This window comes from Oncorhynchus keta, unplaced genomic scaffold (genome assembly GCF_023373465.1).
Source record: "Oncorhynchus keta strain PuntledgeMale-10-30-2019 unplaced genomic scaffold, Oket_V2 Un_scaffold_20464_pilon_pilon, whole genome shotgun sequence".
Classification (NCBI taxonomy): Eukaryota; Metazoa; Chordata; class Actinopteri; order Salmoniformes; family Salmonidae; genus Oncorhynchus; species Oncorhynchus keta.
In genome coordinates this window covers 473,011-487,656 of record NW_026290858.1, presented here as the reverse complement: position 1 = coordinate 487,656, position 14,646 = coordinate 473,011, and the positions used below count along the sequence as shown (strand labels likewise).

At 43.8% G+C, this 14,646-nt stretch overlaps 1 protein-coding gene across 1 annotated transcript in view; it reads right to left on the bottom strand.

Moving 5' to 3' along the window:
* LOC118380008 (solute carrier family 46 member 3-like) overlaps positions 1–14,338 on the bottom strand; it is a 50,203-nt gene extending 35,865 nt beyond the window's left edge. The window contains exons 1-2 of the mRNA XM_052515074.1: positions 14,151–14,338; positions 8,527–8,744 (exon numbers count right to left, since the gene is read on the bottom strand). Of these exons, the coding sequence (XP_052371034.1) occupies positions 8,527–8,709 (183 nt within the window). The 5' untranslated portion in view covers positions 8,710–8,744; positions 14,151–14,338. The remainder of the gene's footprint in view (positions 1–8,526; positions 8,745–14,150) is intronic.
* Positions 14,339–14,646: the final 308 nt, after the last annotated feature.

Genomic DNA, 14,646 nt, shown 5'->3' with positions numbered 1-14,646 from the left:
GTGTTGGTTAGGTCTATAACCCCTATATGTTGTGTTGGTTAGGTCTATAACCCCTATATGTAGTTGTGTTGGTTAGGTCTATAACCCCTATATGTAGTTGTGTTGGTTAGGTCTATAACCCCTATATGTAGTTATGTTGGTTAGGTCTATAACCCCTATATGTAGTTGTATTGGTTAGGTCTATAACCCCTATATGTAGTTGTGTTGGTTAGGTCTATAACCCCTATATGTAGTTGTATTGGTTAGGTCTATATCCCCTATATGGTTGTATTGTCTATAACCCCTATATGTAGTTGTGTTGGTTAGGTCTATAACCCCTATATGTAGTTATGTTGGTTAGGTCTATAACCCCTATATGTAGTTGTATTGGTTAGGTCTATAACCCCTATATGTAGTTGTGTTGGTTAGGTCTATAACCCCTATATGTAGTTGTGTTGGTTAGGTCTATAACCCCTATATGTTTGGTTAGGTCTATAACCCCTATATGTTGGTTGGTTAGTCTATAACCCCTATATGTAGTTGTGTTGGTTAGGTCTATAACCCCTATATGTAGTTGTGTTGGTTAGGTCTATAACCCCTATAACCCCTATATGTAGTGGTTAGGTCTATAACCCCTATATGTAGTTGTGTTGGTTAGGTCTATAACCCCTATATGTTGGTTAGGTCTATAACCCCTATATGTTGGTTAGGTCTATAACCCCTATATGTAGTTGTGTTGGTTAGGTCTATAACCCCTATATGTAGTTGTGTTGGTTAGGTCTATAACCCCTATATGTTGGTTAGGTCTATAACCCCTATATGTAGTTGTGTTGGTTAGGTCTATAACCCCTATATGTAGTTGTGTTGGTTAGGTCTATAACCCCTATATGTTGGTTGGTCTATAACCCCTATATGTAGTTGTATTGGTTAGGTCTATAACCCCTATAACCCCTATATGTAGTTGTGTTGGTTAGGTCTATAACCCCTATATGTTTGTGTTGTTAGGTCTATAACCCCTATATGTAGTTGTATTGGTTAGGTCTATAACCCCTATATGTAGTTGTGTTGGTTAGGTCTATAACCCCTATATGTTGGTTAGGTCTATAACCCCTATATGTAGTTGTGTTGGTTAGGTCTATAACCCCTATATGTAGTTGTGTTGGTTAGGTCTATAACCCCTATAACCCCTGTATGTAGTTGTATTGGTTAGGTCTATAACCCCTATATGTTGGTTAGTCTATAACCCCTATATGTTGGTTAGGTCTATAACCCCTATATGTTGGTTGGTTAGTCTATAACCCCTATATGTAGTTGTTTGGTTAGGTCTATAACCCCTATATGTAGTTGTATTGGTTAGGTCTATAACCCCTATATGTTGGTTGGTTAGTCTATAACCCCTATATGTTTGGTTGGTCTATAACCCCTATATGTTGGTTAGGTCTATAACCCCTATATGTAGTTGTGTTGGTTAGGTCTATAACCCCTATATGTAGTTGTGTTGGTTAGGTCTATAACCCCTATATGTTGGTTAGGTCTATAACCCCTATATGTTGGTTAGGTCTATAACCCCTATATGTAGTTGTGTTGGTTAGGTCTATAACCCCTATATGTAGTTGTATTGGTTAGGTCTATAACCCCTATATGTTGGTTAGGTCTATAACCCCTATATGTTGTATTAGGTCTATAACCCCTATATGTAGTTGTGTTGGTTAGGTCTATAACCCCTATATGTAGTTGTGTTGGTTAGGTCTATAACCCCTATATGTAGTTGTGTTGGTTAGGTCTATAACCCCTATATGTTGGTTAGGTCTATAACCCCTATATGTAGTTGTGTTGGTTAGGTCTATAACCCCTATATGTAGTTGGATTGGTTAGGTCTATAACTCCTATATGTAGTTGTGTTGGTTAGGTCTATAACCCCTATATGTAGTTGTGTTGGTTAGGTCTATAACCCCTATATGTTGGTTAGGTCTATAACCCCTATATGTAGTTGTGTTGGTTAGGTCTATAACCCCTATATGTAGTTGTGTTGGTTAGGTCTATAACCCCTATATGTAGTTGTGTTGGTTAGGTCTATAACCCCTATATGTAGTTGTATTGGTTAGGTCTATAACCCCTATATGTAGTTGTGTTGGTTAGGTCTATAACCCCTATATGTAGTTGTATTGGTTAGGTCTATAACCCCTATATGTAGTTGTATTGGTTAGGTCTATATCCCCTATATGTAGTTGTGTTGGTTAGGTCTATAACCCCTATATGTAGTTATGTTGGTTAGGTCTATAACCCCTATATGTAGTTGTATTGGTTAGGTCTATAACCCCTATATGTAGTTGTGTTGGTTAGGTCTATAACCCCTATATGTAGTTGTGTTGGTTAGGTCTATAACCCCTATGTTTGGTTAGGTCTATAACCCCTATATGTTGGTTAGGTCTATAACCCCTATATGTAGTTGTGTTGGTTAGGTCTATAACCCCTATATGTAGTTGTGTTGGTTAGGTCTATAACCCCTATTGTGTTGGTTAGGTCTATAACCCCTATATGTAGTTGTGTTGGTTAGGTCTATAACCCCTATATGTAGTTGTATTGGTTAGGTCTATAACCCCTATATGTAGTTGTGTTGGTTAGGTCTATAACCCCTATATGTTGGTTAGGTCTATATCCCCTATATGTAGTTGTGTTGGTTAGGTCTATATCCCCTATATGTAGTTGTATTGGTTAGGTCTATAACCCCTATATGTTGGTTAGGTCTATAACCCCTATATGTAGTTGTATTGGTTAGGTCTATAACCCCTATATGTTGGTTAGGTCTATAACCCCTATATGTAGTTGTATTGGTTAGGTCTATAACCCCTATATGTAGTTGTGTTGGTTAGGTCTATAACCCCTATATGTAGTTGTGTTGGTTAGGTCTATAACCCCTATATGTAGTTGTGTTGGTTAGGTCTATAACCCCTATGTAGTTGTGTTGGTTAGGTCTATAACCCCTATATGTAGTTGTGTTGGTTAGGTCTATAACCCCTATATGTAGTTGTATTGGTTAGGTCTATAACCCCTATATGTAGTTGTGTTGGTTAGGTCTATAACCCCTATATGTAGTTGTATTGGTTAGGTCTATAACCCCTATAACCCCTGTAGTTGTATTGGTTAGGTCTATAACCCCTATATGTTGGTTAGGTCTATAACCCCTATATGTAGTTGTGTTGGTTAGGTCTATAACCCCTATATGTAGTTGTGTTGGTTAGGTCTATAACCCCTATATGTAGTTGTGTTGGTTAGGTCTATAACCCCTATATGTAGTTGTGTTGGTTAGGTCTATAACCCCTATATGTAGTTGTGTTGGTTAGGTCTATAACCCCTATATGTAGTTGTGTTGGTTAGGTCTATAACCCCTATATGTTGGTTAGGTCTATAACCCCTATATGTAGTTGTGTTGGTTAGGTCTATAACCCCTATATGTAGTTGTGTTGGTTAGGTCTATAACCCCTATATGTAGTTGTGTTGGTTAGGTCTATAACCCCTATATGTAGTTGTATTGGTTAGGTCTATAACCCCTATATGTAGTTGTATTGGTTAGGTCTATAACCCCTATATGTAGTGTGTTGGTTAGGTCTATAACCCCTATATGTAGTTGTATTGGTTAGGTCTATAACCCCTATATGTAGGTCTATAACCCCTATATGTAGTTGTGTTAGTTAGTCTATAACCCCTATATGTAGTTGTGTTGGTTAGGTCTATAACCCCTATATGTTGGTTAGGTCTATAACCCCTATATGTAGTTGTATTGGTTAGGTCTATAACCCCTATATGTAGTTGTATTGGTTAGGTCTATAACCCCTATATGTAGTTGTGTTGGTTATCTATAACCCCTATATGTAGTTGTGTTGGTTAGGTCTATAACCCCTATATGTAGTTGTGTTGGTTAGGTCTATAACCCCTATATGTAGTTGGTTAGGTCTATAACCCCTATATGTTGGTTAGGTCTATAACCCCTATATGTAGTTGTATTGGTTAGGTCTATAACCCCTATATGTAGTTGTATTGGTTAGGTCTATAACCCCTATATGTAGTTGTGTTGGTTAGGTCTATAACCCCTATATGTAGTTGTGTTGGTTAGGTCTATAACCCCTATATGTAGTTGTGTTGGTTAGGTCTATAACCCCTATATGTTGGTTAGGTCTATAACCCCTATATGTAGTTGGTCTATAACCCCTATATGTTGGTTTGGTCTATAACCCCTATATGTAGTTGTGTTGGTTAGGTCTATAACCCCTATATGTTGGTTAGGTCTATAACCCCTATATGTAGTTGTGTTAGGTCTATAACCCCTATATGTAGTCTATAAACCCCTATATGTTGGTTAGGTCTATAACCCCTATATGTAGTTGTATTGGTTAGGTCTATAACCCCTATATGTAGTTGTGTTGGTTAGGTCTATAACCCCTATATGTAGTTGTATTGGTTAGGTCTATAACCCCTATATGTAGTTGTGTTGGTTAGGTCTATAACCCCTATATGTAGTTGTGTTGGTTAGGTCTATAACCCCTATATGTAGTTGTGTTGGTTAGGTCTATAACCCCTATATGTAGTTGTGTTGGTTAGGTCTATAACCCCTATATGTTGGTTAGGTCTATAACCCCTATATGTAGTTGTGTTGGTTAGGTCTATAACCCCTATATGTAGTTGTATTGGTTAGGTCTATAACCCCTATATGTAGTTGTATTGGTTAGGTCTATAACCCCTATATGTAGTTGTGTTGGTTAGGTCTATAACCCCTATATGTTGGTTAGGTCTATAACCCCTATATGTAGTTGTGTTGGTTAGGTCTATAACCCCTATATGTAGTTGTGTTGGTTAGGTCTATAACCCCTATATGTAGTTGTGTTGGTTAGGTCTATAACCCCTATATGTTGGTTAGGTCTATAACCCCTATATGTAGTTGTATTGGTTAGGTCTATAACCCCTATATGTTGGTTAGGTCTATAACCCCTATATGTAGTTGTGTTGGTTAGGTCTATAACCCCTATATGTAGTTGTGTTGGTTAGGTCTATAACCCCTATATGTTGTTGTGTTGGTTAGGTCTATAACCCCTATATGTTGGTAGTTGTATTGGTTAGGTCTATAACCCCTATATGTAGTTGTGTTGGTTAGGTCTATAACCCCTATATGTTGGTTAGGTCTATAACCCCTATATGTAGTTGTGTTGGTTAGGTCTATAACCCCTATATGTAGTTGTGGTCTATAACCCCTATATGTAGTTGTATTGGTTAGGTCTATAACCCCTATATGTAGTTGTATTGGTTAGGTCTATAACCCCTATATGTAGTTGTATTGGTTAGGTCTATAACCCCTATATGTAGTTGTGTTGGTTAGGTCTATAACCCCTATATGTAGTTGTGTTGGTTAGGTCTATAACCCCTATATGTAGTTGTGTTGGTTAGGTCTATAACCCCTATATGTAGTTGTATTGGTTAGGTCTATAACCCCTATATGTAGTTGTGTTGGTTAGGTCTATAACCCCTATATGTAGTTGTGTTGGTTAGGTCTATAACCCCTATATGTAGTTGTGTTGGTTAGGTCTATAACCCCTATATGTAGTTGTGTTGGTTAGGTCTATAACCCCTATATGTAGTTGTGTTGGTTAGGTCTATAACCCCTATATGTAGTTGTGTTGGTTAGGTCTATATCCCCTATATGTAGTTGTATTGGTTAGGTCTATAACCCCTATATGTAGTTATGTTGGTTAGGTCTATAACCCCTATATGTAGTTGTATTGGTTAGGTCTATAACCCCTATATGTTGGTTAGGTCTATAACCCCTATATGTTGGTTAGGTCTATAACCCCTATATGTTGGTTAGGTCTATAACCCCTATATGTAGTTGTATTGGTTAGGTCTATAACCCCTATATGTAGTTGTGTTGGTTAGGTCTATAACCCCTATATGTTGGTTGGTTAGGTCTATAACCCCTATATGTTGGTTAGGTCTATAACCCCTATATGTAGTTGTATTGGTTAGGTCTATAACCCCTATATGTAGTTGTGTTGGTTAGGTCTATAACCCCTATATGTAGTTGTGTTGGTTAGGTCTATAACCCCTATATGTAGTTGTGTTGGTTAGGTCTATAACCCCTATATGTAGTTGTGTTGGTTAGGTCTATAACCCCTATATGTAGTTGTGTTGGTTAGGTCTATAACCCCTATATGTAGTTGTATTGGTTAGGTCTATAACCCCTATATGTAGTTGTATTGGTTAGGTCTATAACCCCTATATGTAGTTGTGTTGGTTAGGTCTATAACCCCTATATGTAGTTGTATTGGTTAGGTCTATAACCCCTATATGTAGTTGTATTGGTTAGGTCTATAACCCCTATATGTAGTTGTGTTGGTTAGGTCTATAACCCCTATATGTAGTTGTGTTGGTTAGGTCTATAACCCCTATATGTAGTTGTATTGGTTAGGTCTATAACCCCTATATGTAGTTGTGTTGGTTAGGTCTATAACCCCTATATGTAGTTGTGTTGGTTAGGTCTATAACCCCTATATGTAGTTGTGTTGGTTAGGTCTATAACCCCTCCCCCTATATGTAGTTGTATAACCCCTATATGTAGTGGTTAGGTCTATAACCCCCCTATATGTAGTTGTGTTGGTTAGGTCTATAACCCCTATATGTAGTTGTGTTGGTTAGGTCTATAACCCCTATATGTAGTTGTGTTGGTTAGGTCTATAACCCCTATATGTTGGTTAGGTCTATAACCCCTATATGTAGTTGTGTTGGTGAGGGTTTATACAGTAACTGACCTTATGGTGGAGACAGGGTAGGCTGTGTTGTCAGAGACAGGGTAGGTGGTGTTGTCAGAGACAGGGTAGGTTGTGTTGTCAGAGACAGGGTAGGATGGGTTGTCAGAGACAGGGTAGGTTGTGTTGTCCGAGACAGGGTAGGATGGGTTGTCAGAGACAGGGTAGGTGGTGTTGTCAGAGACAGGGTAGGATGTGTTGTCAGAGACAGGGTAGGTTGTGTTGTCAGAGACAGGGTAGGCTGTGTTGTCGGAGACAGGGTAGGTTGTGTTGTCGGAGACAGGGTAGGTTGTGTTGTCGGAGACAGGGTAGGTGGTGTTGTCAGAGACAGGGTAGGTGGTGTTGTCAGAGACAGGGTAGGTGGTGTTGTCAGAGACAGGGTAGGTGGTGTTGTCAGAGACAGGGTAGGATGTGTTGTCGGAGACAGGGTAGGCTGTGTTGTCGGAGACAGGGTAGGTTGTGTTGTCAGAGACAGGGTAGGCTGTGTTGTCAGAGACAGGGTAGGTGGTGTTGTCAGAGACAGGGTAGGTGGTGTTGTCAGAGACAGGGTAGGATGTGTTGTCAGAGACAGGGTAGGCTGTGTTGTCGGAGACAGGGTAGGTTGTGTTGTCAGAGACAGGGTAGGTGGTGTTGTCAGAGACAGGGTAAGTTGTGTTGTCAGAGACAGGGTAGGTTGTGTTGTCAGAGACAGGGTAGGTGGTGTTGTCAGAGACAGGGTAGGATGGGTTGTCAGAGACAGGGTAGGTTGTGTTGTCAGAGACAGGGTAGGTGGTGTTGTCAGAGACAGGGTAGGTAGTGTTGTCAGAGACAGGGTAGGATGTGTTGTCAGAGACAGGGTAGGTTTCTACAGTAACTAACTTCATTGTGGCTGCTGGTGTTGGAGGGATCGCAGCGTGATGTGTTGTCAGAGACAGGGTAGGTTGTGTTGTCAGAGACAGGGTAGGCTGTGTTGTCGGAGACAGGTTAGGTTGTGTTGTCGGAGACAGGGTAGGTTGTGTTGTCGGAGACAGGGTAGGTTGTGTTGTCGGAGACAGGGTAGGTGGTGTTGTCAGAGACAGGGTAGGTGGTGTTGTCAGAGACAGGGTAGGTGGTGTTGTCAGAGACAGGGTAGGTTGTGTTGTCAGAGACAGGGTAGGATGGGTTGTCAGAGACAGGGTAGGTTGTGTTGTCAGAGACAGGGTAGGTTGTGTTGTCAGAGACAGGGTAGGTGGTGTTGTCAGAGACAGGGTAGGATGGGTTGTCAGAGACAGGGTAGGATGGGTTGTCAGAGACAGGGTAGGATGGGTTGTCAGAGACAGGGTAGGATGGGTTGTCAGAGACAGGGTAGGCTGTGTTGTCAGAGACAGGGTAGGATGGGTTGTCGGAGACAGGGTAGGCTGTGTTGTCGGAGACAGGGTAGGTGGTGTTGTCAGAGACAGGGTAGGTGGTGTTGTCAGAGACAGGGTAGGATGTGTTGTCGGAGACAGGGTAGGCTGTGTTGTCGGAGACAGGGTAGGTTGTGTTGTCAGAGACAGGGTAGGTGGTGTTGTCAGAGACAGGGTAGGCTGTGTTGTCAGAGACAGGGTAGGTTGTGTTGTCAGAGACAGGGTAGGTGGTGTTGTCAGAGACAGGGTAGGATGGGTTGTCAGAGACAGGGTAGGTTGTGTTGTCAGAGACAGGGTAGGTGGTGTTGTCAGAGACAGGGTAGGTAGTGTTGTCAGAGACAGGGTAGGATGTGTTGTCAGAGACAGGGTAGGTTTCTACAGTAACTAACCTCATTGTGGCTGCTGGTGTTGGAGGGATCGCAGCGTGATGTGTTGTCAGAAACAGGGTAGGTGGTGTTGGTTATATCCTGCCATAGCCTCCTGTAGACATACTGCGGTACCAGAGGATAGACCAGGAAACTGGCGAAAGCATAGAAGGCTACCAGTGGCTCTATCAGCAATAACCCCTTCATTCTTACCAGGGGAGATTGGACACAAAGACAGATCCCTGTAAGACAAGGTAGAAGAGTTCAGTGGACATACAGATCCTCGAGACGGGAGAGGACCAACAGACAGATTCCTGGAAGACAAGGTAGAAGAGTTCAGTGGACATACAGATCCTTGAGCGTGGAGAAGACCAACAGACAGATTCCTGTAAGACAAGGTAGAAGAGTTCAGTGGACATACAGATCCTCGAGACGGGAGAGGACCAACAGACAGATTCCTGGAAGACAAGTTAGGAGAGTTCAGTGGACATACAGATCCTCGAGACGGGAGAGGACCAACAGACAGATCCCTCAATGATCTGATCTGTCTAGCTATCCACTGAACTCTCCAACCTTGTCTTCCAGGGGAGTGGACAGAGATCCCTGGGAGGGGAGTGGACAGAGATCCCTGGGAGGGGAGTGGACAGAGATCCCTGGGAGGGGAGGGGACAGAGATCCCTGGGAGGGAGGGGAGTGGACAGAGATCCCTGGGAGGGGAGTGGACAGAGATCCCTGGGAGGGGAGTGGACAGAGATCACTGGGAGGGGAGTGGACAGAGATCCCTGGGAGGGGAGTGGACAGAGATCCCTGGGAGGGGAGTGGACAGAGATCCCTGGGAGGGGAGTGGACAGAGATCACTGGGAGGGGAGTGGACAGAGATCACTGGGAGGGGAGTGGACAGAGATCACTGGGAGGGGAGTGGACAGAGATCCCTGGGAGGGGAGTGGACAGAGATCCCTGGGAGGGGGGTGGATTAGAGGTTGACCGATTAGTCGGCATGGCTGATTAATTAGGGCCGATTTCAAGTTTTCATAACAATCGGTAATCAGCATTTTTGGACGGTGATTATGGACAATTACATTGCACTCCACGAGGAGACTGGGTGGCAGGCTGACCATCTGTTACGCAAGTGCAGTAAGGAGCCTAGGTAAGTTGCTAGCTAGCATTAAACGTATCTTAACATAATCACTATGGATCCCCCCCTGACAAGGCAGCAGCTACTCTTCCTGGGGTTTATTATGGATCCCCATTAGTTCCTGCCAAGGCAGCAGCTACTCTTCCTGGGGTTTATTATGGATCCCCATTAGTTTAGCTTTTTCCATCTACATAACATTGGGGCGGCAGGGTAGCCTAGTGGTTAGAGCGTTGGACTAGTAACCGCAAGGTTGTGAGTTCAAACCCCAGAGCTGACAAGGTACTTTCTGTCCAAAAATGATGCAGAAAAATTAATCCATGCTTTTGTCACTTCCAGGTTAGACTACTGCAATGCTCTACTTTCCGGCTACCCGGATAAAGCACTAAATAAACTTCAGTTGGTGCTAAATACGGCTGCTAGAATCCTGACTAGAACCAAAAAATTTGATCATATTACTCCAGTGCTAGCCTCTCTACACTGGCTTCCTGTCAAAGCGAGGGCTGATTTCAAGGTTTTACTGCTAACCAACAAAGCATTACATGGGCTTGCTCCTACCCATCTCTCGAATTTGGTCCTGCTGTACATACCTACACGTACGCTACGGTCACAAGACACAGGCCTCCTAATTGTCCCTAGAATTTCTAAGCAAACAGCTGGAGGCAGGGCTTTCTCCTATAGAGCTCCATTTTTATGGAACGGTCTGCCTACTCATGTGAGAGACTCAAACTCGGTCTCAACCTTTAAGTCTTTATTGAAGACTCATCTCTTCAGTGGGTCATATGATTGAGTGTAGTCTGGCCCAGGAGTGGGAAGGTGAATGGAAAGGCTCTGGAGCAACGAACCGCCCTTGTTGTCTCTGCCTGGCCGGTTCCCCTCTTTCCACTGGGATTCTCTGCCTCTAACCCTATTACAGGGGCTGAGTCACTGGCTTACTGGGGCTCTCTCATGCCGTCCCTGGAAGGGGTGCGTCACCTGAGTGGGTTGATTCACTGATGTGGTCATCCTGTCTGGGTTGGCGCACCCCCTTGGGTTGTGCCATGGCGGCGATCTTTGTGGGCTATACTCAGCCTTCTATACCTGCATTGCTTGCTGTTTGGGGTTTTAGGCTGGGTTTCTGTACAGCACTTTGAGATATCAGCTGATGTACGACAGGCTATATAAATACATTTGATTTGATTTGAAATTTGATTAGTTCCTGTCAAGGCAGCAGCTACTCTTCCTGGGGTTTATTATGGATCCCCATTAGTTCCGGTCAAGGCAGCAGCTACTCTTCCTGGGGTTTATTATGGATTCCCATTAGTTCCTGTCAAGGCAGCAGCTACTCTTCCTGGGGTTTATTATGGATCCCCATTAGTTCAGGTCAAGGCAGCAGCTACTCTTCCTGGGGTTTATTATGGATCCCCATTAGTTCCTGTCAAGACAGCAGCTAGTCATCCTGGGGTTTATTATGGATCCCCATTAGTTCCTGTCAAGGCAGCAGCTACTCTTCCTGGGGTTTATTATGGATCCCCATTAGTTCCTGCCATGGCAGCATCTACTCTTCCTGGGGTTTATTATGGATCCCCATTAGTTCCTGCCATGGCAGCATCTACTCTTTCTGGGGTTTATTATGGATCCCCATTAGTTCCTGCCAAGGCAGCAACTACTCTTCCTGGGGTTTATTATGGATCCCCATTAGTTCCTGCCATGGCAGCAGCTACTCTTCCTGGGGTTTATTATGGATTCCCATTAGTTCCTGTCAAGGCAGCAGCTACTCTTCCTGGGGTTTATTATAGATCCCCATTAGTTCCTGTCAAGGCAGCAGCTACTCTTCCTGGGGTTTATTATGGATCCCCATTAGTTCCTGCCAAGGCAGCAGCTACTCTTCCTGGGGTTTATTATGGATCCCCATTAGTTCCTGCCATGGCAGCAGCTACTCTTCCTGGGGTTTATTAAGGATCCCCATTAGTTCCTAACATGGCAGCAGCTACTCTTCCTGGGGTTTATTACGGATCCCCATTAGTTCCTGCCAAGGCAGCATCTACTCTTCCTGGGGTTTATTATGGATCCCCATTAGTTCCGGTCAAGGCAGCAGCTACTCTTCCTGGGGTTTATTATGGATCCCCATTAGTTCCTGTCAAGACAGCAGCTAGTCATCCTGGGGTTTATTATGGATCCCCATTAGTTCCTGTCAAGGCAGCAGCTACTCTTCCTGGGGTTTATTATAGATCCCCATTAGTTCCTGTCAAGGCAGCAGCTACTCTTCCTGGGGTTTATTATAGATCCCCATTAGTTCCTGTCAAGGCAGCAGCTACTCTTCCTGGGGTTTATTATGGATCCCCATTAGTTCTGCCAAGGCAGCAGCTACTCTTCCTGGGGTTTATTATGGATCCCCATTAGTTCCTGCCATGGCAGCAGCTGACTTTCCTGGGGTTTATTATGGATCCCCATTAGTTCCGGTCAAGGCAGCAGCTACTCTTCCTGGGGTTTATTATGGATTCCCATTAGTTCCTGTCAAGGCAGCAGCTACTCTTCCTGGGGTTTATTATGGATCCCCATTAGTTCCGGTCAAGGCAGCAGCTACTCTTCCTGGGGTTTATTATGGATCCCCATTAGTGCCTGCCAAGGCAGCAGCTAGTCATCCTGGGGTTTATTATGGATCCCCATTAGTTCCTGCCATGGCAGCATCTACTCTTCCTGGGGTTTATTATGGATCCCCATTAGTTCCTGCCATGGCAGCATCTACTCTTTCTGGGGTTTATTATGGATCCCCATTAGTTCCTGCCAAGGCAGCAGCTACTCATCCTGGGGTTTATTATGGATCCCCATTAGTTCCTGCCATGGCAGCATCTACTCTTCCTGGGGTTTATTATGGATCCCCATTAGTTCCTGCCATGGCAGCATCTACTCTTTCTGGGGTTTATTATGGATCCCCATTAGTTCCTGCCAAGGCAGCAGCTACTCTTCCTGGGGTTTATTATGGATCCCCATTAGTTCCTGCCAAGGCAGCAGCTACTCTTCCTGGGGTTTATTATGGATCCCCATTAGTTCCTGCCAAGGCAGCAGCTACTCTTCCTGGGGTTTATTATGGATCCCCATTAGTTCCTGCCAAGGCAGCAGCTACTCTTCCTGGGGTTTATTATGGATCCCCATTAGTTCCTGCCATGGCAGCAGCTACCCTTCCTGGGGTTTATTATGGATCCCCATTAGTTCCTGCCATGGCAGCAGCTACTCTTCCTGGGGTTTATTATGGATTCCCATTAGTTCCTGTCAAGGCAGCAGCTACTCTTCCTGGGGTTTATTATAGATCCCCATTAGTTCCTGTCAAGGCAGCAGCTACTCTTCCTGGGGTTTATTATGGATCCCCATTAGTTCCTGCCATGGCAGCAGCTACTCTTCCTGGGGTTTATTATGGATCCCCATTAGTTCCTGCCATGGCAGCAGCTACTCTTCCTGGAGTTTATTAAGGATCCCCATTAGTTCCTGCCATGGCAGCAGCTACTCTTCCTGGGGTTTATTACGGATCCCCATTAGTTCCTGCCAAGGCAGCATCTACTATTCCTGGGGTTTATTATGGATCCCCATTAGTTCCTGCCAAGGCAGCAGCTACTCTTCCTGGGGTTTATTATGGATCCCCATTAGTTCCTGCCAAGGCAGCATCTACTCTTCCTGGGGTTTATTATGGATCCCCATTAGTTCCTGCCAAGGCAGCAGCTACTCTTCCTGGGGTTTATTATGGATCCCCATTAGTTCCTGCCAAGGCAGCAGCTACTCTTCCTGGGGTTTATTATGGATCCCCATTAGTTCCTGCCAAGGCAGCAGCTACTCTTCCTGGGGTTTATTATGGATCCCCATTAGTTCCTGCCATGGCAGCAGCTACTCTTCCTGGGGTTTATTATGGATCCCCATTAGTTCCTGCCATGGCAGCAGCTACTCTTCCTGGGGTTTATTACGGATCCCCATTAGTTCCTGCCAAGGCAGCAGCTACTCTTCCTGGGGTTTATTATGGATCCCCATTAGTTCCTGCCATGGCAGCAGCTACTCTTCCTGGGGTTTATTATGGATCCCCATTAGTTCCTGCCATGGCAGCAGCTACTCTTCCTGGGTTCCAACCACATTAAGGTACTTCACAAAACAAACACTAACTCAGTACATCATTACGGCACTACATATCTGCAACACAAAATGTGTAGTCCCTATACAGCAATATGAACATTTACACGTGTGTAGAGTACGTGTGCGAGTGTCTGTCTCTAAACAGTCTGCGTTGTTCCATAAAGTGTAGTTTTATCCCTCCCCCCATCTGTAAAGAGATCTCTGGAGGCATGTCTGAGCTGTTTGCTAGTCGTCGGTGCATTCAGCATGTCAATACCGCTAGTTCAGTTATGATGTGTCAAGATTAGCTGACACTGATGAGACTGCTACTAAAAAAAAAGGTGAGCAAAGTGTAACCATGCCAACACTTTGCTTACTGACTGACCAGGTTCATAGGACAGAGAACATGCAAAAAAAAAAAAAAAAGTAAATTTCTCACCTTTTTAGTTTGTCATTTGGTTCAGAGTAAGTATCATGAAACGCCCTTCCCACTCGTCCTGGATGTTCAGACCATTTCCGCGGACATCTGTTGAGAGTCTCATGTACTTTACCGCAGGTCCATCACTTATGAAAGGTTTAATTTCCTGTGTTCAGCCCCTTCTGCCCTGTGATTGGATAACACTCAGCGGGGCGTCCTGTCAGTTATAAGAAGGCACAGTGAGTGTAGTTTTCCACACAGCAGAACATTTAGAGACAGGCAGACTTTTCCCTTTTTCTGGTTTCCTGCGCATAGGTTACCTCAGACATCTCATTTTATTTTTGTATTATTTTAACCAAAATATGACGTTCAAAGGGAACTAATTTACCTGTATGGAATCTCGTATTGAATTTGTTTATCTTAGTGTTGCTGTATTCACTTTTTCTCCGTCAGTTAACTCACTTTTCCTTTATTCTAATGATCCATAACTTTATGTAAATGTAATTTTAAGGTTAAC